The 26,411-nt window shown below is 37.2% G+C and overlaps 3 protein-coding genes across 17 annotated transcripts in view; 2 read left to right on the forward strand and 1 right to left on the reverse strand.

The window, feature by feature from the left end:
* arvcfb (ARVCF delta catenin family member b) overlaps positions 1–7,305 on the forward strand; it is a 215,230-nt gene extending 207,925 nt beyond the window's left edge. For 11 of the 14 annotated variants that reach the window (XM_058775742.1, XM_058775741.1, XM_058775727.1 and 8 more), the window contains 4 exons: positions 448–501; positions 1,180–1,271; positions 3,670–3,782; positions 4,799–7,305. In XM_058775742.1, coding sequence (XP_058631725.1) covers positions 448–501; positions 1,180–1,271; positions 3,670–3,771 — 248 coding nt within the window. In that variant the 3' untranslated portion in view covers positions 3,772–3,782; positions 4,799–7,305. The remainder of the gene's footprint in view (positions 1–447; positions 502–1,179; positions 1,272–3,669; positions 3,783–4,798) is intronic. The other 3 variants (XM_058775732.1, XM_058775731.1, XM_058775735.1) reach the window with 3 other exon arrangements.
* Positions 7,306–7,575: 270 nt separating this feature from the next.
* naaladl1 (N-acetylated alpha-linked acidic dipeptidase like 1) lies at positions 7,576–17,424 on the reverse strand. 2 transcript variants are annotated; one of them, XM_058776973.1, is made up of 20 exons: positions 17,261–17,424; positions 13,864–14,026; positions 13,566–13,738; positions 13,287–13,408; positions 12,218–12,337; positions 11,900–12,089; positions 11,716–11,809; positions 11,526–11,630; positions 11,335–11,420; positions 10,809–10,928; positions 10,487–10,572; positions 10,341–10,404; positions 10,196–10,263; positions 10,029–10,117; positions 9,852–9,945; positions 9,681–9,762; positions 9,392–9,565; positions 9,152–9,239; positions 8,437–8,529; positions 7,576–8,290 (listed from the first exon to the last, which is right to left on the reverse strand). In XM_058776973.1, the coding sequence occupies exons 3-20, from the start codon at positions 13,714–13,716 to the stop codon at positions 8,113–8,115; spliced, it is 2,004 nt and encodes a 667-aa protein (XP_058632956.1). In that variant the 5' UTR covers positions 13,717–13,738; positions 13,864–14,026; positions 17,261–17,424; the 3' UTR covers positions 7,576–8,112. The 2 variants fall into 2 exon arrangements, with proteins under 2 accessions (XP_058632956.1, XP_058632955.1); XM_058776972.1 differs by lacking the exon at positions 17,261–17,424 and having other exon boundaries at positions 13,864–14,060.
* A 482-nt stretch (positions 17,425–17,906) lies between these two features.
* On the forward strand, positions 17,907–26,377 carry erap1b (endoplasmic reticulum aminopeptidase 1b). The gene is made up of 19 exons (XM_058777087.1): positions 17,907–18,091; positions 18,908–19,415; positions 19,531–19,669; positions 19,829–19,963; positions 20,089–20,209; positions 20,296–20,450; positions 20,558–20,671; positions 20,784–20,915; positions 21,011–21,142; positions 21,435–21,518; positions 21,610–21,767; positions 22,742–22,821; positions 23,037–23,220; positions 23,377–23,533; positions 24,994–25,178; positions 25,313–25,474; positions 25,547–25,687; positions 25,765–25,846; positions 25,970–26,377. Exons 2-19 carry the CDS (start codon positions 18,925–18,927, stop codon positions 26,138–26,140), a joined length of 2,823 nt encoding a protein of 940 aa, XP_058633070.1. The 5' UTR covers positions 17,907–18,091; positions 18,908–18,924; the 3' UTR covers positions 26,141–26,377.
* The last annotated feature ends 34 nt before the right edge of the window (positions 26,378–26,411 follow it).

Here is a 26,411-nt window from a genome sequence, read left to right on the forward strand (position 1 = left end):
TGTTGCATGTTCCTTCAGAAATCATTCTGATATGCTGATTTGGTGCTCAAAAAAAATTTCTTCTTATCATATTTGAAAGCGGTTATGCTGCTTAAAGTTTTCTGTGAAATTTCATTAAAAAAAGTCATACTGGACCCATACTTTTGAACGATAGTGTAAGGTAATATAAACATTGACTGAGCGTGTAATATGACTGATTTGAATTTCATTCTAGTGCTTTATGGCAGTGGGTGGTTATTTGAGTCAGATTGCCACTGTTCTCACTTCCTGTGTCTTCTCTGATTGGTGTCTTTCGCTTCACAATTCTGGATAGTCTAGGATTTCACAGAGAATTATGTATTTAAGTTACTTTTTCAATATTTCGAGATTTTATACTTAAATTGACGTTCTAAAAGTGATCGTGAGTATTAGTGGTGTGAAAAATCCAGCCTGTAAAATGCTTTGCAGGCAACAGAGGGTGTAGCGCTGGGGATATGATACCTATGGACGAACTCGGTCCAGGTAAGACAATGTCGGCATGCCCTCAAAAAAAAAAAACCTACAGACTAATGTGGTTTTGTGAGAATACAAAACCATAATCCCTCTAATTCCATTCCCCCTAAAATTCCTCCTGAGCAACGTTGTTTAGTTTTAAAAGTAATTTAATTCTAACTGCATTTCTTTTTCCCTGAAGAGTTTCATTCCAACGCTGTCTGCAATACCCCTCTTTTAATAAGATGTTTGTAGTGTTGTTGTGTTTGGTGTGTTTTGGGCCAATGAAAATTTGAACAGAAGCACTATTGCTTGTTCTCTACAGAGTACCACCTCTTCATTATGGTGCCGTCTCTCTGATCTTCTCCATTGAAGCAGCATCCTCTCCAAGCCTGACTGACAATAATTGGACAGAGGCTGAGGATGGGGTGCTGCTTGAGTGGGTAAAAGGAAGTGATGAAATGCGGTGCCTATGGGGGAAGGCTTATACACACGGCCCGCGTGCACACAAACACAAAACCCGCACAGCAATCACACACATCACGCGCTCAGCTGCAAGCACAAGAACATCTGTGAACGCAGCACGTACGGGATGCTCCCAGCTGAAGGTTGAGGGATCTGTCGCTGCTTGTTTGAAGAGCCATGCTGAGGGTGCTGACACACTGATCGTGATAACAGAGCTTTTCTGCTTTCTTTCCCTCTCATTAGATGGCTATTCGACGATTGACCAGAGAGACAAAGACTCCAAGTACAAGAGCAGCGACGGTTCGTCGGATCTGCAGGAGCGGGAGCCGTTAAAGGTCAGAGCAGAAGTGTCAGAAGCGAGACACGTTTCTACATCTGTTTAATCTGAGAAGGCACACTGCGTGACAGTGCTGTCTGTGGTAGTGGGGTAATATCCTCTCCGTCTCATTAGCTGCTTCAGGCACCAACACTGCAGTTTTGCAGCAGAAAGAGAAATGATATATTAACAGTGAATTTGTGTTGGAGCCACGGTGAAGTGGTGAGTTGTCTAATTAGTGGAAGGCTGCTAAACAGTGTTGTCAGATCTGTAGAACAATAAGCAATCTGAGCCAAAATTAGCGATTTGGTTCACCTAAACAAACCAAAGTGCTTTTCATGCATTGGAAATGTGACCTATGACTGCCCTAATAAAAAAAGATCCTAAAGTCGCTTATAATAAGTGGACACGGCAATACTGATTTTATGGCATCATAGATGACCCCAGTATGATGGCAGTTAAAAACAGCAGGTACTGTAGAACTATTATGCTCCTGCCTTGTAAAATGCAAGAAATAAAATTTCATCCAAGATGGCAGACATAGTCAAGAAAAATCTTCTTTTTATTCAGTACTGAAGAGTATCAATACAATGTTATATCTATATAAATAAAAAAAGAATTTGATTTATTAATAAATGCAAAAAAGTACATTTTAAATTAAACTTTCCATTCAAATGATTTCGTTGATAATATAATTTGTCATGCAAAACTATATATATATATATATATATATATATATATATATATATATATATATATATATATATATATATATATATATACATACACACATTACACATTTTAGGTAATATAATCAGGCTACTTTTTGATTACTTTTAGATTACTTTTGACCTAACTCGTTTATCACATTGATTTAAATAGGATAATCATCCTAATCTACCATACCGATATAAAATGCAAAGAAAATGAAAATATATTCCATTCGTTGTTATTGAACATGAAGTGTATTAAACATTACATTACATTCTCACGGCTTTCCAAACTCATTAGTTCAAAAGGGAACCGAGTGTTTGAGAGTTTAATGAAAAGCAAATTCAAATTAATTAAATCATAAAAATGTAAAATTAAAATAACATCAATCAAAATAAAACACTTATTAAATATTTTATTTGTTTACCTGCATGTCATGTGACCATTAACCAACGTCAGAAAACCATGAACATGCAAATGTGATACCTAATTATTAAAATATTTATTTTAAAATCTTAGGGTACTTTAATTAAATATGATATATAGATATAGATATATATATATATAGATATATATATATAGATATATATATTCCCAAAAAAGTTTGCAAAAAAAAATTCCTGCATTACATGTAAATAAGAAATGACACAAATTTTTAAAAACTTAAAAGATGAAAAAGAAGAATTATGAATAATGTATTGCTATTGTGTGAATAATATGTAATCATGTAATTTAATCTAATTACAACTACTTAATTTTTGGAATCTGATTACGTAATCCAGATTACATGTAATCAGTTACTATAGCAGACTTTCAGATTACAGTCTATATCTGTATGTGTAAGATATACTCATATCTGTCCATATTAAGTATATTTAAACTTGGCTTCCCCTCATACAGTTCTGTTGTTAGCCCCATGTAGTGCTTAAATAGATAATTAAACATCAGCTTTGTGATTTTTAAAGTCATTAATGTAGAGATGATTAAGGATCTGCCTGGTGCTGCTGTTTTCCCGCTCTGACTGGCATCTACAGGAGAGGTCGACTTGCATATCAAGTGCCTCTGCAGCAGTAGATTGAGTTCTCTTACTCCCTCTTGACTTTATAGGGAGTCATCTCATATTATGAGTGTTATCAGAGCCCAGCGTGAGAGTGATTCACTTTTCTGCGTCTGCATTCAAGAGAGGCCACACTGTGCTCATAGATGAGCGCTGCATTATTGACGACTACATTTCTGTACCATCTGTAGTCCATCTCAGCATTGTGACAGGGCTTTGTATCTCAACAGCTGCCTGCCGTATTTCTTTGTTAGGCTTTCCAGACGCTTTAATAGATGTCATGACAAATTCAGATTTCTGTCGCTGCGACTGTCAGAACGTCAAGCGAACAAACAGATTCATTCTTTTCTATTGCCACAATATTTGGCAGACATTAAGGGGTTATTTTCCGTCTAATACGATGAAGTTGCTCCCTCTAGGGGTCCTTGTTGGCACAACATGCTTTTGTTCTTAAATGTCTTGCCAAACAAAGTTTTGTTGTTTTCGGAATGGATCTTGCATGCATTGACTTCAATGACCTCTCTCTTCTATCATTTCAAACTGTTTATTTTCCCCTTGAGCTTCCCCTGTTGCAAAGACTAACTCTGGCCTTTCTCTGTGTGTTTAAACTGTTGGTTTGCTGATTTGAACCCCTCTCCCGTTGCTGCAGAATGACACAAATAGGAAACACTATATCAGGAGCAACAGGCCAACTGTCAGTCTGGTGGATGCTTGTGATGTTAAACCTCAGCCTGTTGACTCCTGGGTCTAAATGCATGCATGGTAGGTTTTACATGTTTGATCTGGATGTTTTATAGTAGTGGATTTGCTCTCACCCATCCTGTTTATGAAATAACACCCACCCTTTGTTATCATTTGCTCTGTCTAACCCAGAGAAGTGTGTTGTCTGAATCAGACTCTAATCTGATGAGTGGATTGTGAGTCAGAATAGATTTCTTGAAAAGTGGAACATGATTAAGTGCATGTACACAACTGTTCAAAAGTTTGGTGAGTTTTTTTAAAGAATCAACAGTAGTATTTTTAAATATTATTACAATTTAAAATCTTTTTAAATATAGTTTAAAAGCGAATTTGTGATGGCCAAAGCTACATTTTCAGCATCATTACTTCAGTCTTCAGTGTCACATGATCCTTCCGAAATCATTCTAATATGCTGATTTGGTGCTCAAGAAACAGTTATTATTGTTATCAATGTTGAAAACAGTTTTCTGCTTAATATGTTTGTGGAAACCATGATACATTTTTGCAGCGTTTGAAATTTCTTTACTGACACTTTGTGTCATACATGTTCTCATAGGCAGTGTTGACTTCTCTGGGTTTGCATCGCCATCGTGTTTATTTTCATTCTCATGCTTGCCAAATATCTGCTCATCATCCCTGCTTTCTTCATCCCATACTGTATCTGTCTGGCAGAAAAGCATCATCAGTTGAATTCGAGTCATGCAGAAACTTATAGAATTAGGTCATGTCCAATGGATTTTATTAGTTTGTCATTCATGAAGACTAAAGTTTTATTTTGATGTAATATCATATTTTCTTTTAAGTGTTGTTTAAATCTGGTAAGTTATATAGAAAAAAACGTGTCATTTGTTTCGACATCCTAAAAATCATCCATCATTCAATTAACATGCTCACTTTCATTTGGCAGACATCATCTTGTACATGTTTAGAAATGTAATCATGTCTTTGTTTGTGAACATAATTGAAATATCTCTCATTAGAACACATATTAATTAATGTCATCTGATGTCTGTGGCTTTCCTGCCCTCTCCGCGCAGGCTTAGCTAGCAACAGCGCCACATCTTACCACACAAGGATATCACAAGTCACCACTGCCATTAACCGCAGAGCTCACCGTGATGTGGACTCATCTGAAGACTTTTGCCTAAAAGAGCGAGAGAAAAATGCAAACTTTCATTCAACAGCCAATGTTTTGAGATTTCTCAACAAGTGAAAAAACAAAACAAAAAAAAAAAACACTTCTCATATGTGCATTCCCACTGGACGTAGTGTACCCAGAACTGAGGATTTGCTGTCATGGAGCAGGAATGATGGATTGATTTGAGTGTACAGGAAGTGCTGTCATGGACGTGGACGTGTATTGGAAAGAATTGGATTGAGGGGTAAAAGGAAATAAGAAAAAACTATTTTTATGTCAAAACAAAAAAAATATATAATTTTTGCCTATATTATTTTTGTTGTATGTTTCTGCCTGATTACTGTTTGTTTTGTGGATTTGTTTTCCCCAGAAGTGCAGTGAATTGTGAATTATTATTTTTTTTTTTTTATTATTTTTTTTTTTATTTTGTAGCATTTTAATGAAAGTTTGGCTTTTCTAAAGGAGTTAAGGACACTTGTGAAAGGAAGAAAAAAGTTTTTTTTTTGTTGTTGTTGATGTTCATTACAACGGTGTGGGGGCACATACAAAGTCTGGGGGGTCTATATTGAACTGCACGCTTTCGCAATTTCTGTGTGCTGGCTTTATAAAGCAACTTTAAAGACATATTATCACTGTGTTTGTTTCTTCTCACTGAGAACTGTTGTTCAAAAGCAGGGATTTACCCTGCACAATGACATCTGCTCATAGCGGAGCTGAAAGAAGGAGAGCTGCTACGCCTTCAGCCGGATTTGGTCTGCTGATCCCGTATTCCCTTTGACATGTTGAGCTGCAGAGGCATGCTGGGTAACACTGGCACTTACCAGCTATTGCTTTGGTTTATTTAATAAGGGGTAATGAGGGAAAAAAATATATTTGTTAATATGTAGATTGCGGTATGAGGGATAGTTGGAGGATTCACTTGCTCCTGTTGTCATAAAAGTAGATTTTAAAAGCATTTTATATTTTTGTTGTTTTATAAATGTATATTAGGTTTGAAATATTGAAAAAAGAGGGCAAAAAGGTCACAATCGTCTTTATAACATTGATAGATGTGAATCCATAACAGTTTGTTCAGAGCACATTCAGTATTCCGTACATAAAGCATGGCCATGTTTGTATAAAAATGATTAATAATATAATAAACAGATCATTGCTTTAGTTAAATGTGCGTCAAAGGCTGTAGAGTCATTGTCTATTTATATTTTCTATTTTTTACATCTTGTGTTAAATGGAAGCATTTATTTTCAGTGTTCCTTTTTCAATTGGAAAACATGTTCAAAATGATCTGACTTTAATTTCAGAAGAGGAAGCAAGGATAGATACTTCCTTTCATGTAAGCCAAAATACTTTCACGTCAACAAAAAGCATGACAAATTTGTAATGCTGTTTTCATTCGTTTAGTTTTACGTAATTGCAATTTGGATCTTACGTTGTGGACACTCAAATTTTTGCCACTGTCAGTGTAAAGAAATCCTGTTATACATATACATACTTTATACAAAAATGGGTAAACACTGACACACCACCAAGTAGACCAACAAATTTTAGTTTTTATACCATACATAATGTGAAATATGCAGCACACACCTGTTTTATCATCTGATTTCTGTCATGTGACTCTATATCTAACTCTCTATAGCAAGGTTTTTTCCATAGTGTTTTAACAGAGACTCCTAATAACAAAATAACAGTGTAATGATTTCATTTTTAAAGAGGAAATGTTGTGTACGTTCACATCGAGATCTTTAGCCTTGTGTAGGTTCATTATTAATATTTGACTGTCTGTTCCTGACTGCCTTTTTGCAGAAAACAACCAAAGGATTTTGGTACCGTGTAGTACAAGAGGTTCCCAGAGTGTGAATTTGCATCAGATTGTATATTTATAGAAAAATAATGGTTGTTGAACTGGATTCAAGAGAAACCTACATTTGTAGATATCACTAATTCAAAGCATCAAAACTCAGTATGTGTACAACTTGGTAGCAAATGTGTTTGTAACTATCATGTGCCTTAACCTTTTTCCATGTTAGATGAAAATAAGTGTGTTTTATATGTTTTATTGCTCCCTAACCGCTCTTTCTCTCTCTCTGTCTCGGACACACACACTCCTTCTCTCTCTGGCTCCTCCCACTTTCACTCACTCTGTGTTCTCAATGTAGTCTAGACTGGTGGTGGGTTTTGCCTTGTATTACATTGTATTATAAACTTTTAAAAGATAGACACATTAAAAGGGTTTGATTATATAGTTGTTAATGCTTTCCTAGCACTCAAGAACAATGCCACAGTGACCGAATGTATTGTTAATTTTACTAATACCCAGAAGAGAGAATTGCTCTTGTTAAAGATAAATGCAGGTTTGTAGAGTATCACTTTGGTGTGTTTTCAATAAATCATGCCTGAAAAGAGCATATTCTGTCTGTTTCTTTTCCCTTCCCCCAAACTTCCCTAGTAAAAAGTAATATATTTAAAATATTTGAAGTGGATCAAAAAATGAATCAAAGTTGTCCTAAGACAAGAACGACTTTGATGAAAGCATTTGATCCGCTTCAAATGTTGACTAGTGAACATTAAAATACATTTATTTCATTTATTTTAGTTGGACTTCATCACTACTTCCATACAAGTAAAGGGTATTAAGCACAAAATTGCTTGCAGACTTTAGGTATACCAGTTTAGTATACTAAACGTATTTTTATTAAGCACATAAATGTGTAAATGTATTTGTAGTATACTGTACTTAGCATGAAATACATTTTAGTATATTTATTTAGAATTTGTTTGTTGTTTTGGATCCCATTGACTTTCAGTGTATGGATAAAAACAGTTGTTGTTCTTTTTTTTGTTAAATTCAAAATGTTCTTTCGCGTTACACAGAAGAAAGAAAACCATACAGATGACCTAAGGGTGAGTAAATGATGACAAAATTTCCATTTATGGGTGAACCATCCTTTTAATACACAAGGCACTTTCTATCTTCATTTCAGACATATGATATATTTACTATAAACCTCTTGTCAAATGATTTTTCAGGTTTTTGTTTCATAGTGCGCTAGGAATCTGCTGGGAATGGTAGTCATAATAATTTAGTTCCTCCAGAAATCTCTCCATTTTTTACATTTGTACATGATTTAAACTTTGATACTCCCTCTGGCTGAATATTCATTTCAAGAATTTTATTTGGCAAAAACAGTCAAATATTTCTTCCTTTGTGCATTAAATCACATCATCCAGTGTGTGTGCAGCTCCTGCGATGGCCTGTGTGACGATGGATATGTGTTTGTGAGCCTGATCCCAGTCTTCCTTCAGCCCGGTGCTCTCAGCCTTCTCTACTGCATCTGCTAGGCCGGGGAAGGTGGGCACGCTTGATGACCTCGACGCCCATATCACATGCCTGTGTGGTGCCAGACAGCGTTACAAGTGATTGCAAACAGGTGTGACATCGTATGAGCAAATGGACAGTGGTAAGGGGAATGCTGATTAATTTTCATAAGGGACTGGTCATTAGTAGCAGGACGTTTTAATGATGCTGCTTCATACCTGAAACCATATTGTTCTGGGAATGCTAACGGGTCAAGGAAAGCTCTGTCCAGCAGCATGAGCTGGTCATTAATTTGGCGAGCCTTCAGGGGCCTGTTGTGAAGACAGAAGTTTTGTTTATTCCATTATATCACCACACCAGGTGGTTTTTACGTCACTAAAACCTACTATATCATATTTGATACACACATATCACATATCTTTTAGCAAACTCTGCTAAAAGACCTTTTGTACACACTATTCTACATGCCTTCTTTCATCTGTTTTGATAGTTTTTACTTTTTAGCAAGTAAAAGGCCTTTTAGTATTTTTTAGAAAAATCATGTTAAAAAGTGAGGATTTTGAAGAATGTTTGTATATCATCATTATATCGCAGTGTTTTGCACACAACTAAAAACTAAGCATTTCAAAATAATCTTACTAAGACACAATTGAGAGGCAACTGACATATTTTTATAGTGTTAAAAAGTTGTTGAATTACAAGCTATCAGAATTTCATCTTACTTTTTGACCATATAAATATCAGCACCAAGTTTGCTCAGAGGTATTTCCACACGCTCCATGTTCTCCTCTGTAATATTATGTAAGCCATAAAAGCTCTTTTATATTTTTCTAAAGGTTCAATTAGCTGTTTCATTAAAAAAAAAACGCACACAATTATTTGTCACAATCTGACAATTATTTTCATATGTCAGGCTCTATAGTAATAACTTACGTTTCTTTTGCAAGATCTGAATCCCTGATCAAACGGTCCAGTTTGGTGGCTGTGTCACGGAATAGCTGCACAGCTTTCCTCAAGGATTCTGGGATATGAAAAAGTGTTCATTCTCATTGCCACTTTGACACTTATGTACTTCCATCTCTCGCACCTTGTACAAACATTTAGCTTGGCAAAATTCACTTATGATTAACATTTCCCTCATCCAGGGCAGTCTAGAAAATCTTGTTAGCTCACCCATTGAGATTCCTTTAGCCGCAAGTTTTTCCTCAAAGGCTGTTACCGCCTGACTGAGGTACTGCTCTAGACTTTCTGCATAGTCACTGCAGTTGAAAGGCAGCAGAAGACTGTCAGCCAATCGCAGCAGCACGTTCCCTGCTGTCCTGGCTACTGCCTGGTGACTTGTGAAACCTGCATAATGGAAAGTCATTTGAATCTCAAATAGAACAGACAGGAACTGGCAGAGAAATATTAAAAGAGAGATTATAGTATTGGATCATTTGAGAAGCTCAGTGTTCAGTTCAACCTGGATCAATGTATGTAGATGCGTAGTCAAACGTGTCATAGGACGTGTGGTAGGCTGGGTAGATTCGTGCTCTTGTTTTGCTCTGCAAAGGGATGGAGAATGTGTTCTTAATATTAACCAACTTTTTATGATGCCGTGTGCTTGATTGCATCAGCGCTGCTGACCACATACCCGGTCATAATAATAGGAAATGTCCATAGACGTTATTCCAAGGTAGTGCATAAAACCAGCATAATCACTTCCTGCTCCTGTCAAGAAGCCCACACTGAAAATACAATGAACAGTATTGAGAATAATCACCTTGTATTAAAATATAACGTCAAACCATGAGGTATATTGCGAGCGTACTTTGGTATAATCCCATAATTCGGACTGGTTCTGTTGGAATATTGCTTCCAGTTCTCATAGACTGTTGTGGTTGTTCCAGGTGCGTTTACCTGAAAGCACATGACTCTTTAAAGCATTATGAAAGTCACATCTCAGATAAGGTAACAGATAGAGGACTTGTTCCTCACCTGTTTGGAGGCTGTGAATATCACACTCTGTGCTGCTGGAGAAGCAGAAGCCCTGAGAGTCGCATTAGCTGTGGTGGACAGACAACATTTCAGCAAGTAGAAAACAGGATGAAAATCATATTCTGATGAAAAGAGGAAGTGGTACCAAATACTGAGATGTCCACGTTGATGTACGCCACAGCGCGTTCGCTCAGCTTACTGAAGTACTCCTGAGAATGAACATTTCTTTTAACACCTTTATGATCTAATTACAGTTTTATAGTAATGCTACTGGTGTCTTCATCAACAAACCTCTGTGTATTCTGCAGATCCAATAAGGCCAAATTCTTCAGCTCCCCAACTGCCAAAGATAATGGACCTCCGAGGTCGCCATTTCCCTTTCGGAAAAGATTTGATTTTTGTTATTCTTTCAGCTTGTAACTGACACTAGAATTTGATGCATTATTTTTTTTTTTTTTATTGCTACCCAGCACTCATATAGTTTTAAGAACAGTGTTACTTCCATAACACTCCTAGTGCCATAGCAGATTACTTCATTTGGGTCATTACAACCAGCCCTACAGTCACATCTAATGGCAAAAGCAGTTTTTGTGTGGATGTCATTTGGTCTGACCTTCCTTCACCATCTTCCCCAGCACTCTGGTGATCTCCAGCATCACTGCTGTGCCGCTGCTGGGGTCAATGGCTCCGTGCACCCAGCTGTCCCTGTGGTTCCCATAAATCACGTACCTGTCTGAACAACACACATACAAAAATACAGTTTGCAAATGCAATTTGTTATTTAAGTTCCTTAAGATGTATTTGGTAATATCTAACAAAATGTAACTATAACAACTGCTTCACTAAGGCTGCATTTATTAGGTCAAAAATACAGTAAAAACAGTTACATTGTGAAATTTTGTTACAGTTTAAAATAACTTTTCTATTCTAATATAGTTTAAAATGTGATTTATTTCTCATTACTCCAGTCTTCAGTGTCACGTGATCCTCAAGAAATCATTATAATATGCACATCTGGTGTTCAAGAAACGTTTTAGACATTTCAAGTGTAACTTAAGTGTATAAATACTTTTTGGGAACTGTGTATAATGGGACAACATGTATTTTTGCCTGTTAATGATATGACAAATCCAACTTACCTGGCTCCACACTGCCTCGGATTATTCCCATAACATTTGCTGAATATTCCAGCCTCTCAGTGTTATAAATGTCCAAGTGCACATTGCTGACAGACAAAACATTCTTTTAATTCTGACCAACATTATAACCTTTCAACACACAACCAATTGTTCAGACATTACAAGATTGGGCACAAATATGCAGCATTTACCTGTTGTTGAAGGTAGATGTGGTTTTGAACCCTGGTCCACCAAGTTTGTATGAGCAGTTAAATGAGCCTTGCCAATTATCAGGGGCATTGTCCCCATCAAGCTCACTGTCACACATAGTTCAATCAAGTATTAGAAGGAAACTTTCTAAAAAGTGAGTGAGTAAAGGTGTATTTAAACAGTTACACTTACCAGATTAATCTTTCAGCATCCTCAAACCCTATTGGCTGTGCTGGAATTGGTGGAATGCCTGTTATGTCTTCTTTTGGTATTCTGTAGGTATCATCTACAAAGGAAAACATTTACATACAGTATGTTGTCTATGTGCCAAATGTTGTATACCTTATGTGTTTCAATATCAAAAAGATCCAGTTACCCTTTGCAGCTAAGTAAGGTGTTAACAAGTCTCCAAAGTCAATGCTGTATGAGCCTCGCTCGACGCCAGAAGGTGGGAGATACCAGGAGTGAGGGTAGGTTTCACTTTCTGACACCAGGCCATCGTTCATGTCATATGGCTCAGTATAGACCAGCACCCCAACGATTCCAAACTTGGCTGCATTTATAGCCTGTTATATTCATGCCACAGAAGAGTAAAAACGTTTTTATGCATTCAAGCCAATAAAACTATACTATAGATCTTGTCAGAGATATATCTTGATAAAGGTTTTGAGAGATTGAACTTGTGTGTTCTCACTTTTTTAGACCTCCCTTCTCCTCCATATCTGGTGATGGCGATGGTTCCTCTCAGATCCAGCGTTCTGTTTAACAGCTCATAGTCACTCATTTTACCTTGGTTTGCATAGACAAGTTTTCCCTGCATATAAAACATATGAGTCACTTTATTGGACTGTATCAGTTGATTCAGGCATAAATATCATTTATTTATTAATAATGACAATTTTATCAGCCTTTGATAAAGTTAGTGATAGCAAGATATGCTAACAATGAACCCTTGTTTATGAAGTCAATCGTAGAACATCAGTGAAAGAAAAAACAAATAGCTATCAGTAGATGAGTTTACTACGGTGTCATATGGTCTGATAGCCCCAAAGGTCACCACACCCTCTGTTTTCTGTCTAGATAGAACAATCAAGTGCAATAAAGACATTCGTTTTCATCTCTTGCTAAGTTATGTCAGAAGTTACACTTGTGTCATTACAATATGTTTTAAGATAATAGATTTTCTGTCATGGTAACACCTCCACCAGAGGTGATTACAGATGATTACAGATGAGAAAAGGCAATTATTCATGTAATATAAAATTAAAATATTTAACATAAGAATTCATTTAATTTACTGAATGTACACTACTGTTCAAAAGTGTGGTGTCAGTAAGATTTCTAATGCTTTTGAAAGAAGTCTTATTCTCACCAAAGCTATGTTTATTTGATTCAAATATAGTAAAATTTAATGTTGTGTAATATTATTACAATGTATAACTCTTTTCTATTTTAATATATTTTAAAATGTCATTTATTCTCTGATGGCAAAGCTGAATTTTCAGCAGCCATTATTTGAGTCTTCTAGTGTCACGTTATCCTTCAGAATTATTATTCTCATTATTATTCATATTATTATCGATCTTGAAAACAGTTGTTGTTTAATATTTTTGTGGAAAACATGGTACATTTCTTCACGATTAGAAAGTTCAAAAGAGCAACATTGAAATCTTGAAATGAAAAAGTCTAAAAACAATGTTTCTTTGACGAATAATATATAAGCATGCATGAACTGTGAAGTATATTGAGGTTGTAAAGGACACCTTGACGTTTCCTGCAGGGGAATATGCCGCAAATGGCTGGACCACCTCTGGATCCTCCTGTTCTGGTTTGTATGCCTTCTCTCGCTCTCTTGCCACAAACCGGACTGTGTTTGTTGGATCAACTAAATAAAACAGTTTTTCTTTCTTAATTTTCTTATACATTGAGATATTTTTGGATAATATATGATTTTGAATGCATTCAGTGTGCTAAAAGCAAATAAGCAAAATGTCACAAAGCTGTTTTGAAACCAATTGACTAGATATCCTATGCTGTCTTACCAACAGAGACTTTGTTGGGGCTTGTTTTGTTTGGGAATGACAGATACACCTTGTAGTTTTCCCTCCATGCACTGTCCAAGCCTGTGTTGGGGTCCTGCCATCTCTTCAGCATAAAATCTACGGTTGCTTCATCTCCAGGGGTGGTGGCCATGTGGGGAACCTTAGTCAGCTCTCTTTGGATGAAGGAGACCAAGTAAATTCTCAATTTAGCTGGAACAAACAAAGCTGTTCTACAAGGCTGGCCATTTAATTGTCTTTGAATCTCTTACTAGTGTACTCATACATATAAATACTTCACCTGAGGTTCTCTTTAAGTTGATTGGTATCCAGTTCTGCAAGGAATTTCTCAATGATACTTTCGTCCACATCACGAGATGCATCCCGGACCCAGTCTGGCACCGAACTGCCCTTGTCAATAGCAAAGTGTCCCAGCAGAATCCCAACAGTCAAAGCCACTGCTCCTGTGAGGAGACCCAACAACACCTCCTTAAGCATAATGTTAGTTTGTCGAAGGCCTCAGTGCACCTCCTGAATGCATTCAACCAGCCCTGTCCTCCTCTAATATAGCCTGTGATGAGTGGTAGGTGGGAGGGTGTGAAAAAAATCTTAAGTGTCAAGATCATATGGATGAAGGTCATTGTTCTGCTCACCAAAATTCCTATTCCTGATAAGAGAGATTCAACTAAACCATAAAGTTTACTCATTAATGATTTCAGTGATATGTTATGTTGGACTTTATCTCCGGGTTGACTATAAAACATGTTCTAGTCATACATCTACATGAATGCATCTACATTGACTGTCACACGTTATGATTAAAGACTTTGTCCCATGCTGCAATTTTTCATGTTTGCAATTAATGTGTCCAAAACTGTATAAGGACTATGCACAACTGATGACAACTACCAACATATATACACTATATTGCCAAAAGTATTGGGTCACCCCCTTCTAATGAACAGGTTTGACTACTTTAGTAATTTCCATGAGTATAATTATTAATGTTTAAGCATATAATGATATTCTAGGGAATTGTGTGCTTCTAATTTTAAAGAAACAGTTTGGACAGGACCCTTTTCTATTCTAATATGACAATGCCTCTGTGTATAAGACAAGGTTCAAAAAGAAATGATTGATTTAGTCAGCATGGAAGAACTTGACTGGTCTGCAGAAAGCCAAGTCCTAATCCAAGCTGAACACCTCTGGTGTGACTTTAAATGCAGATCTTGAGCCAAAAACTCTTTACCAAACACCAATGACTTGTACATACACTATATGGACAAACGTATTGGGACACCCCCTTCTCTAGAACAGAAAAAGGCACTTCCAGAACTGTGGCAACAAAGATGGAAACGATTCATGTATTTAAAAATTGTATTCCCATCTCTGTTGCAACAGTTTTGGAAGTGTCTAAAACGACTGTACCCATATGTACAAGTCATTGGTGTTTGGTAAAGAGTTTTTGGCTCAAGATCTGCATTTAAAGTCACACCAGAGGTGTTCAGCTTGGATTAGGACTTGGCTTTCTGCAGACCAGTCAAGTTCTTCCACACTGACTCAATCAATCGGGGGTAGGGGGGCGTGCGTGCGTTTGTGAACAGAACATTGTGAACTGGCCTGGACACAGATCCCCCTCCTGCTCAGTGATTTGAACCGTTGTATATACTAAACTAACTGGGAATTTGGAAAATGAAATTAACGGTTTACTTCATCCTGATACCTTTGCTTGCTATTGGAATACGTTTCCCAGATTCCGTCTCTGGAGCATCTCTCTAGCTAGCTGCATTAGCTAGCTGCTACCATACTGTGAACTTGTGCTAATGTTATAACCTCCAGAATTAACACCCATTTCTCATTATGGCATATATTAACCCTTGTCATTAGATTTATAAAGTCCCTAAATGCATATTTCCCCCATTTGAACACTGTCCCAGATTACCCAACGCATGCTGTCCCACATTCTCAATCATATTTGATAATGTGGGACAACAAAAAAATGTTTGAAAGAAAAAAATCTAAAACACATTTTCAACACTTTAATACATATTTTGTTGCTTGAATAGATCACAAGCATAATATGACGACGATTAGGAACATTGTCTTATTTATGACAGCTTTATGTCCTTAACATTAATCTAGTCAGAATCCTGTGTCATTGACCTTGTCATGCAATTCCCAGGGGAGCTTCTTGATTGACAAGTGCCCCGCCCCTTTCTGTGGAATCACCCCCATGAAGTAATGTGATTTTTGTCACATGACATCCATGCTAAAATTATAGTAAAAGTCCTGTTGACTAAATTTGATTAGAACAGGAAATAAACACACTGGAGTTTAGGTGTCCCAGATTACCCGAATTCACCCTATACATACATGTACATATACATATACACACATACATATACATACACACACACACACACACACATATATATATATATATATATATATTAGTGCTGTCAATCGATTCAAAAATTTAATCGCGTTAATCACAGTCAAATCTAAAATACTAGGATTTACCTGTAAATGTCTAGAAATAAAGAAATGCATGACAAACTAGTTTAAGGAAACAGAATCTTTCACACTTCCGCCAGGTATGAGATAATCCTTATTATTCTTTTATCATTATTCTTTTGTTTTTATTCAGCCATTATCAGTCTTTATACTGGCAATAAAACGTTTACCAAGCCACATGGCTTCAATCCCAGTATACATTTACCCAACTATTATCAAAAGTATTTCTAAATAAATACAACAAAACATTTTCTTGCGACCTTGCGTGAAGTATTATGACAAAATGCATTATGAAGAAGAATTGGACCTGTTCTGCAGGTGCATTAGAGCTAACATTAGCATCATGCTTCATAAAACCATTTATGAGATTAATAGTGCACTTTTATGAATGAATGAATGAGGCATTTATATAGCGCTTTAAAGTGTATTGCAATACACCCAAAGCACTTTACAATCATGTGGGGGGTCTCTCCTCAACCACCACCAGTGTGCAGCATCCACTTGGATGATGCGACAGCAGCCACAGGACAACGGCGCCAGTGCGCTCACCACACACCAGCTACAGGTGGAGAGGAGAGAGTGTCATAGAGCCAATCAAGTGGATGGGGATTATTGGGAAGCCATGATAGACAAGGGCCAGTGGAGGGAATTTGGCCAGAACACCAGGGTTACACCCCTACTCTTTACGATGAGTGTCATGGGATTTTTAATGACCACAGAGAGTCAGGACCTCGGTTTAACGTCTCATCCGAAAGACGGTGCTATTTTACAGTATAGTGTCCCCGTCACTATACTGGGGCGTTAGGACCCACACAGACTGCAGGGTGAGCACCCCCTGCTGGCCTCACTAACACCTCTTCCAACAGCAACCTAGTTTTCCCAGGAGGTCTCCCATCCAGGTACTGACCAGGCTCAGCACTCAGCTTTTACTCAGAACTCACTTCAAACCACCATCGAGTGTTTGTAATAACATCCTTTTATGATCACATGTGGAATTTGGTCGTTTACTGTTATTAAAATATGCTATTTACAGCCTTTTATATGGCTGCACAAATTAGCATTTCAGATGAACACATTAATACCAAGAAAATCACATACAAATATCCTATCGTAATTGCGTGTTTATTATCTTATATAATCTAGTGGCTGTTGCCATGTTTATCTGCTGCTCTGCTGAAACTCACATTGTTTATGATGTTTACAACCGCCTCTCCATTCTTGGGTTGCCAGGGATACATTCCAAGTATAATACACATTAGTAAAAGGATCTATTTTAATTTTTATTTGTCTACATACACCTTGGGCGGTCGTGGTACATTATTAAAGTAGCCCAAAAAACCGCAACCCACGGCTCTGTAATTTCTCCCGCGACTGTATTTTCAAAATAGCCCACTTGTGCCGTTACCTTGGCAACACTGGCTCGCTGTACCCTCATCACACAATAATAGATAACCTTCAGCGCTGCGATGACGGGAAGAAGTTGGGGTCTAACCTTATCAAATGATTAATTTGCGTTAAAAAAAATATTAACGCATTAATAATTTTAGATTAATCGCATGCATTAACGTTGACACCCCTAATATAGATATATAATTATATATATATATATATATATATAAATTATTTTAAAACAAAATAAATTATTCATTCATATATTCAATTACAATATCACAGTATACAGTACAGTCTTCCTGATGGCATTTGAAGGTTCAGGTTGAAGACTGGGGAACTGTGGGGGAGGATCTGGCAACATGCGTCTACATGGTTACTCGAAATGCAACTTTATACACTGATTATATTTGTTTTATAGTGTTACCTTAAATTTACATTTAAATTGTCTTGCAGCTAATCGGTTAGAGCAGCGCCTTTAATTTAAAAAACAACTTCCCATGATGCAAATGTTGAAGAATTGTATTTTCACTTTCACATTCATTGATTTGAATGCTCAGCTAAACCAAACCTGGATTCATTTTGAACACATCGAGGATTTTAACTGAAAAGCGTAGTTCGTAGTCGTAAGTATTCTGTGATATGAAAATAAACTTGAACGTTAATTCTGGCGTGACAATACCGTACAGCTGACTTTTGGTTAATCTCATTGCACGCGCAGTGCTGTTTCGGTTTACATCACAGTACAAGACGTTGGCGTAGTGCATGACCGAATGTAGAATTTTCATTAAATTTACCGCGAATTTGATCAAAAGATTATTTCCAACTACAAATGCTGTTAGACAAATGTCTGACGCATTCGCCTTGTCCTTTCTTTTGAGTCGGATCTTTTTAATTTCTGTTGAAATGGTTCACAAAACAGGTCAACAATGTCTGAACTGTCGCTCTCTTAACATGTAGTAGCCTAATGAGTTGGAAACCGGTTAGCTAAGTAGAGCATTTTGCTGCATGACATTCTTAACACGTGCGAAACGGCGTTGGTTTTAACAAATAATATTAAAAAGCGTTTTTTCTGTAAATGATGTTTTTTTTTTTTTTTTATCAGAATCATATGCGCAACTAACAGACATTGGACATGTGAAATTACAATAGACACTCTTATTAATTACATAATCAGTAAAAGTGCAACATATGGCTTTAGTTGGATGGTTTAAACAGAATATGACTAAACGAATTGTTCGAAAGAACCGATTCGGAGAAATTAGATTTCTACAAGAGGGGATATGCAGTGTATAAGTGCATTATACACTTTCTCACTAAATTATTTTTAAACAATGACGAAAACGGAACTTGTCCAAAGTAATCAAGCCCATGTTGAGCTTATGAGCTTGTGTTGTATTATCAGGGCTTATAATACATTTTTTCTCCCTTTTCCCCTACAGTGTAGTATTGGGCAGTCATGATTCGCTTTGCTCTGCTTGTGAATCTCATTGTTTTGCCCATTCATCTCTGGGCTGCAGTCACTCAAAAGTCCACTTCATTCCCCACATCAACCAATGGAGAACCATTCCCATGGAACAAAATGAGGCTTCCAGACACAGTATCTCCCCTTCATTACCATCTCCTTATCCACCCCAACCTCACAAGTTTAGACTTTACTGGAATGGTGCAGATCCAAATTGAGGTTCTCGAAAACACCAAGACTATCATACTGCACAGCAAGGATCTTCATATCTCCAATGCAAGGTTGCTAGCATCAGACATAGGTCAGCTACAGGCCCTAAAGGTGCTAGAGTACCCATACTTCCAACAGATTGCACTTATATCTGAGCATGCACTGCTGAAGAGAGGCCATGTATATTCAATTCAACTGGAGTTTGCCGCCAACCTCTCTGAGAGCTTTCATGGATTTTACAAAAGCACATATCGCACCAGTAAGGGAGACCTCAGGTGAGAACCCTTATGTAAGCATAGCCAATATCTCTCTGAGTGGCTCTGAAAGTGATTTATCTTTTTTTTTTGTTTTAGAAGTAATAATCTGATGTTGTGCCATTCACATTCCCAGGGTTGTGGCTTCCACACAGTTTGAGCCGACTAGTGCCCGGGCAGCTTTTCCCTGTTTTGACGAACCTGCCTTCAAAGCCAACTTTTCCGTGCGGATTCGCAGAGAAGCAAAGCATATTGCCCTCTCAAACATGCCTAAGGTGTTGTTATAATATCCATAGAACCTCCATTGATCAATCCTGCTGTTTTCTGACTAAAACCTGAATAAATCATAAAGTGCATGAACTATTAATCTGCTATTGGAGACTCAGATTCTTCTTTTGAGCCTACTCTTATTTTTATTTTTTTCTTTACTCCAGCTTAGAACATTAGAGCTGCCAGGCGGCCTGTTTGAGGACCAGTTTGATGTGAGTGTTAAGATGAGCACATACCTGGTGGCCTTCATTGTCTCTGACTTTCTATCTATCAGCAAGACGAGTCAGCATGGAGTCCAGGTTAGAAGATGATCCGTCTTATCTCATTAAACCAAACCAAGCCCTTATGTACTATAATATCCCACCTCCACCAATTATCACTTTTTGTGATACTCTATAAATGTATTTATTTGATGCGAATTCAGATTTCAGTGTATGCTGTGCCAGAGAAGATTGACCAGGCAGAGTTTGCTCTGGATGCTGCAGTGAAACTGCTTGACTTCTATGACGACTACTTTGACATTCCATACCCTCTACCTAAACAGGGTTAGCTCCACATGGGCATTTCGTCTACTACTTAAAATGCAAAAGGCATGTTTCTGAGTTCACCATTTATATAATCTGCTCTGTAGATCTTGCTGCTATCCCAGACTTCCAGTCTGGAGCGATGGAGAATTGGGGTCTGACCACCTACCGGGAATCAGGCCTTCTTTTTGACCCCCACAAGTCTTCTGCTTCTGACAAGCTGGGCATCACGATGATTATTGCCCATGAACTGGCCCATCAGGTGAACTTATGACATCAGTTAACTATTATGGGATGTATTCTAGTTATTATTATTATGTTGCTGTGGTTAATGAACGAATTGTTAATTCTTTGTCTTGTTCTTGTCAGTGGTTTGGAAACCTGGTGACCATGCAGTGGTGGAATGATCTGTGGCTGAATGAAGGTTTTGCCAAGTTCATGGAGTTTGTGTCTGTCAACATCACCAATCCTGAACTGCAAGTTGTACGTTTTTGTAAAAAGCTTTTTATTTTCATGATCATAATTTTAAAAGCACTTAGCATGAGCTGGATGAAGATCTTTGCTAATATAAAGCCCAATTTTCCTTGTGCCACAGGAAGATTATTTCTTAGGCAAGTGTTTTGAGGCCATGGAGGTAGACTCCTTGAGCTCCTCTCACCCAGTGTCCACACCGGTGGAGAACCCTGCTCAGATACAGGAAATGTTTGATGATGTTTCCTATGACAAGGTGCATAATCAAACTTTGGAGAGTTTTCCTCTGCAAGATGTTATACTCTTTCAAAAGCTTTTAAAACCATTTTACAATTGTTAATGTCATTTCAGGGGGCTTGTATTCTGAACATGCTGAGAGAGTTTCTGACCCCGGATGCGTTTAAATTGGGCATTGTGAAATACCTAAAACGCTACAGTTACCAGAATACGGTCAATAGTAACCTGTGGGAAAGTCTGACTAATGTGAGTACAAATGACATGTGTGATGCAGATGCTTAACATTTACCTGTTAAGTTTCCCAGGTGAAATCCAGTCATCAGTCATCATTCCATGCAACCATAGTTAGTTAAGCAAATTTGCCACATTATCCAAAAGAAAGCTGCTCATTTAAAAAAAGACTTCTTTGTGAGCTGTGCTTCTTGCTACACTAGTACTGACAATGGACCTTTTTTGCTCACAAAATTTCACCAAGTTTTTAGGAGTACAGGATCAAACTGTCTCATGATATAGTAGTGAGTGTCTCTCTCTGTTCTAGGTGTGTGACTCTGATGGTCTGGATGAAGGCAGACTGAAGGGTGATGAGTCCTGCCAGCGCTCAGTCTCACACTCTGGAGCTTCTGTGGGTTACTTTGTTAATCATTAATCTGAACTCTCTTTACCCTGTTTTTAAGTGGTGTCGTCATGTACTTCTGTGATATTTTATCGTTTAGAAATGGCACTCTGAGGATGAGCTGGATGTTAAGGCTATGATGGAGACATGGACATTGCAGGAGGGCTTTCCACTCATTACGGTGGAGGTCAAAGGTCGCGAAGTCAGACTAAGTCAAGAGCGTTACCTCAAGAGTGATGACCCCTCACAAACATCCAGGTTTTTGACCGTTTCTTAATTTCTATGCCTGTGATACTGATACTGATAGTGATTTTATTTTTTATATGATTTATTCAGGGTTTATACTTTTAGCCCTCTGGTGCTGTACAGTCATTTACACACACCAAAAAAAAAAAAAAAAAAAATCATGGCCATGATTTGAAAAGTTTAAATGGTCCTGAAAAAAATAGTCACACATGTATTTGTTTGTGGTAAAAATGACCGCAAATTTTTCTTTTTTGGTGATATCAACCTCAAATTTGGAACACAACTCTAGCAGTTTCAGAGTAAAACATGTTTTGGAAAATATATATTTGATATAACATTTTAAAATAGTATTTCTGTACATTTTTCACTTTTCACTTTTTAAACATTTCTCATTTCAGCACTAATTGGTCAGGCGTCTAATTTAAAAAGAGACCAAACTTAAGTCTGCGTCCAAAGCATTCGAGATTTACCACAATTTAAGTTGAAATATAGTACAAAAAAACAGTCATTTTTGACCACCAGCAACACCAGAGGTTAAAAATGCTGTCACAATTGACATGTATTGCAGTCAAAATAAGATGTGAGTTTTCTTGCAGCTAAAACGGTGGGGCAGCAGTGAATCATACATATCGTGAACAAGATGAATTATTATCGATGTATGAATCCAAGTCACTCAATTTTTGACATGGTTTTCCACACATCATTTTTTTATGATTATATCCGTGTGTGTGTACAGATATAAATAATTTACCAAGTAAAATCACTCACAATAACAAATGTCTCTGCCATGCAGATATTCAACAACAGTATCTCACAGGAGACACATTGCCAGTGATCGTGAACTCTTGCTGAAAATGAATAAATTTCCATTTGCTTTGTCACAGCAAGGCCCTCTTTGTGTACAAGGCTTTATAAAGATTTATTGATTTATTTTCAGACTCTTTTTTTTTTTTTATACACTTGGTTGTAAATTCTTGATCTTACAGCTTTCTGTGGCACGTTCCGTTGACTTACATTACCAGCGACTCAACCACAGTACACCGCTTCCTGCTTAAGACCAAAACAGGTATTTGTTTTAATAGAACTATTGAATAATATTACACATTTTGTGCTAATATTATTAAATCATATTTTATAATATATTGTTTTGATAATAATTTACATTCATTTGTTTTAAAGTTTTTAATGTCAGTGTTTACACATCTCTAATCAACACAAAGACTGAAAGATCATCCATAGAACACTGTAGCACTGTAGATTTCTGTGTGTATGTCGTCATAGATGTTCTGTATCTGCCGGAGGAGGTGGACTGGATCAAGTTTAATGTGGACATGAGTGGATATTACATTGTGCACTATGAGGGTTCTGGCTGGGATGACCTCATCACGCTGCTCAAACACAATCACACAGCGCTCAGCAGCAATGACCGGGCCAGCCTCATCAACAACGCCTTCCAGCTGGTCAGGTCAGTCCTCATTCATCTGCGTACAGTATGTGCTCTTATTGGTCAGCGGGATGAAAATGTATCAAGACTCAGGAGTCAAACAAGTAAATTTGAAGTACTGCAGATCATACAATAAAAATGATTTAAAATCATCCTCCCTCCATGTGTTCTGGACAGTGTTGGTAAGCTTCCGCTGGATAAGGCTTTAGACCTGACCCTGTACCTAAGCAAGGAAACTGAGATTATGCCAGTGACACAGGGCTTCAGTGAGCTTGTACCTCTGTACAAACTGATGGAGAAGAGAGACATGGTGGAGCTGGAGAACCAGATGAAGGTCAGTCAGTGAACACGGTGATCATCCTAGCTTGTGGATTAATTCATTCAGGATTCAGATTTGAAATCAGCTTCTTTTCAGTCTGTGCAATTCAGAGAATAAAACTGAAACGTATCTTGACATTTAATAATAGATAATTCAATAAAAAAAGGCAGCGGCTATTTGCACTAAGTGCAAATAGCTATAGATTCTATTTACACTATGTTAAAGTAGCAGGATTTTCTGCTATTTATACTACTTATTGCAAATAGTGGCAAATTATCTGCACCTCAGTATTGTGGTACATTATAAAACATTATGCAATAAGTTTTAATGTAAATTTTCATTTTAATTCAAATTATTAAATGCATGCCACCTTATTGGGACAATAAAGCCCTCCTAACCCTACCCGTTACTTTATTTTCAACTTTTTGATTATTTCCTTTTATTTTATTGAAAATAAATAGATTTATAGATTCAAACCTGGGTCGATCGCGACAAAATGAGCACAACACATGTTTTACCATCTCCGCCACTAGAGCTAATGACTGCTGACTGTCTTTTGTAATCTTGACTAGCCCAATCACACATTGGTGGGCGAAGTTAGTGTAAATGGTCTCTGCCAACAAGGCGGGCTATTTGCATTTAGTGTAAATAGACACTCTGTAAAAATAATTCAATAGTGCAGTAAAAACAGTAATATTGTGAAATATTATTACAATTTAAAATAACCTTTCTGTTTGTTTGTTTTAATATAGAATAATTCATTCCTGTGATTGTAAAGCTGAATTTTCAGCAGCCATTCAGTCTTCAGTGTCAAGTGATCTTTCAGAAATCACTCTAATATGCTGATTTAGTGCTTAAGAAACATTTCTTATTATTATCAATGTTGAAAACAATAGTGCTCCTTAATATTTTTGTGGAAACAGAATTTATTTGGAATAGATAATGTGTAAATGTTATACTGTCACTTTTAATCAATCCAGTGCATTATAAGTATTAATTACTTTTTCAAAATATCTTACTGATGCCAAACTTTTGAACAGTAGTATACATTATGAAATTTGGTATGGAAAAATTGTCATCAATTGTGATTTCTGGCCTAGAGAATTCCAGATCATCCTGGAAGTTAAATACATTTTTAAAATGTCATGGACAATTTCTGTAATTAATATAGAGTTTTCTAGTTATGCTAATTTCTAAAGTATTTAACTGGCTAGAAAAGTTCTCTTTGTTATGTGATTCTTAAATAATCCTGACCACTGGAAAAGTCATGGAAATGTGTTGTTTAAAAAGTGTGAAAGCCCTTGTTAGTTATTTTTGTTTGTTTGTTTTTCAAAAGTTTATCAACTCTTTATTGTGATTATGTAAAGCATATTAAATTACCATTTTGCATGAAAGGAGTTGTATAAATAAACTCCCCATGCCTTGTTCCCTGCTGTAGATGTGTAACTAATGCTGGTTCTCTCGCTGTGGTCCAGGGCTACATACTGCAGCTGTTCAGGAAGCTCATAGACCAGCAGTCGTGGACTGATGATGGCTCTGTGTCTCAGAGGATGCTGCGCAGCTACCTGCTCCTGTTCGGCTGTGTGCGGGGTCATCCTCACTGTGTCAGCACCGCTACACAGCTCTTCAACCAGTGGAGGGATTCGGATGGGAATATGAGGTGAGAGGTCATCATTTTCTTTCCTTTCGGAAACAATGAAAACTTTGGTCTACACTGTTACCATTGAAAACTCTGGAAAAGTAATAGCATGTTTTCTTTTTTCCTCACTTAATTAATGAATTTTTTGCCTCTAGTCTTCCTAATGATGTTACTATGGCTGTGTTTTCTGTTGGTGCCCGGACTGAGGATGGCTGGGATTTCTTGTTTGAGAAGTACAAGGAGTCCATGTACGTCTCGATGAAGAGTAGGATAAAGATGGCCCTCACGACCAGCCCTCTTGATCACAAGCTGAAATGGTGAGACATTCAGATATACATCAGTTTAGGAAAATAAGAATAGTTACTCATGTCGACCTTCATTTGCGTCAGGATGATGGAGCAGAGTCTGGTGGGAGAGGTGATGAAGGCTCAGGATCTGCCATATGTTGTGACTTCAGTCAGTAAAAATCCTAAGGCCTATAAACACGCATGGGACTTTTTAAAAGCTAACTGGGACTCCCTGATTAAGAAGTAAGATACTGATTTAATTAGACACACATAAGTGTTATATTCTGAGCCTTTTAATGACTACAGATATTTGTTTATAGGTTTGATCTTGGCTCACACTCTATAGCGCACATGGTAGTGGGAGTGACCAACCAGTATTCCACCAGAGAAATGCTAGCTGAGGTAGGTATTGGGGTTTTTATACAAATAATAAGGACAACAAATAATTAGGAGCTTTCATCAGTTGGTCTTGACCTAAAACAAATCTGATCCTTCATTACACGATGTGTTTCTCCGCTTCATCAGATTCGTAGTTTCTTCAGTTCCTTGCGGACTGAGACAGGAGCAGAACTGAGATGTATTCAGCAAGCCCTGGAGAACATTGAAGAGAACATTCGCTGGATGGACAAGAACCTCCCACTACTGAAGGCCTGGCTGCACAGACGCTATGACCAGCACAAAAATACAGAACTGTGAAGCACTTATACTGTGAATGTCAAAGTCATAGGCGTATACATTTTATTACGCAGTTTAATATGTAAGAGTTTTGAGAAGAACTTTGATATGCTAAAAGTGTGTGAAATAAGTGATTCTGAATTTGTGAATATGGGGTGAATATTTTTGAATAGCTGTACCATTGTTTGTAAAGGTCATATTTAAGAGTCTCATCTGTCTCCAACCTTTCATATAGAAATGAAATTCTTGTCAATTGGATTACTTTTGTAATATCTTTTATTTTTGTCATACA

Source organism: Onychostoma macrolepis, chromosome 05, assembly GCF_012432095.1.
Source record: "Onychostoma macrolepis isolate SWU-2019 chromosome 05, ASM1243209v1, whole genome shotgun sequence".
Lineage (NCBI taxonomy): Eukaryota > Metazoa > Chordata > Actinopteri > Cypriniformes > Cyprinidae > Onychostoma > Onychostoma macrolepis.

Bases quoted from the DNA above. Each gene is read 5' to 3' on its own strand.
- naaladl1 (XM_058776972.1), bottom strand. From the start codon at position 14,060: ATGCTTAAGGAGGTGTTGTTGGGTCTCCTCACAGGAGCAGTGGCTTTG. The intron at 10,118-10,195 runs GTGAGGAACAAG...ATGTGCTTTCAG, and splicing joins TATTCACAGCCTCCAAACAG to GTAAACGCACCTGGAACAAC. The intron at 9,240-9,391 runs GTGAGCTAACAA...TTCATATCCCAG, and splicing joins GGCTAAAGGAATCTCAATGG to AATCCTTGAGGAAAGCTGTG.
- erap1b (XM_058777087.1), top strand. From the start codon at position 18,925: ATGATTCGCTTTGCTCTGCTTGTGAATCTCATTGTTTTGCCCATTCAT. The intron at 25,688-25,764 runs GTAAGATACTGA...ATTTGTTTATAG, and splicing joins TGGGACTCCCTGATTAAGAA to GTTTGATCTTGGCTCACACT. The intron at 25,847-25,969 runs GTAGGTATTGGG...CCGCTTCATCAG, and splicing joins CCAGAGAAATGCTAGCTGAG to ATTCGTAGTTTCTTCAGTTC.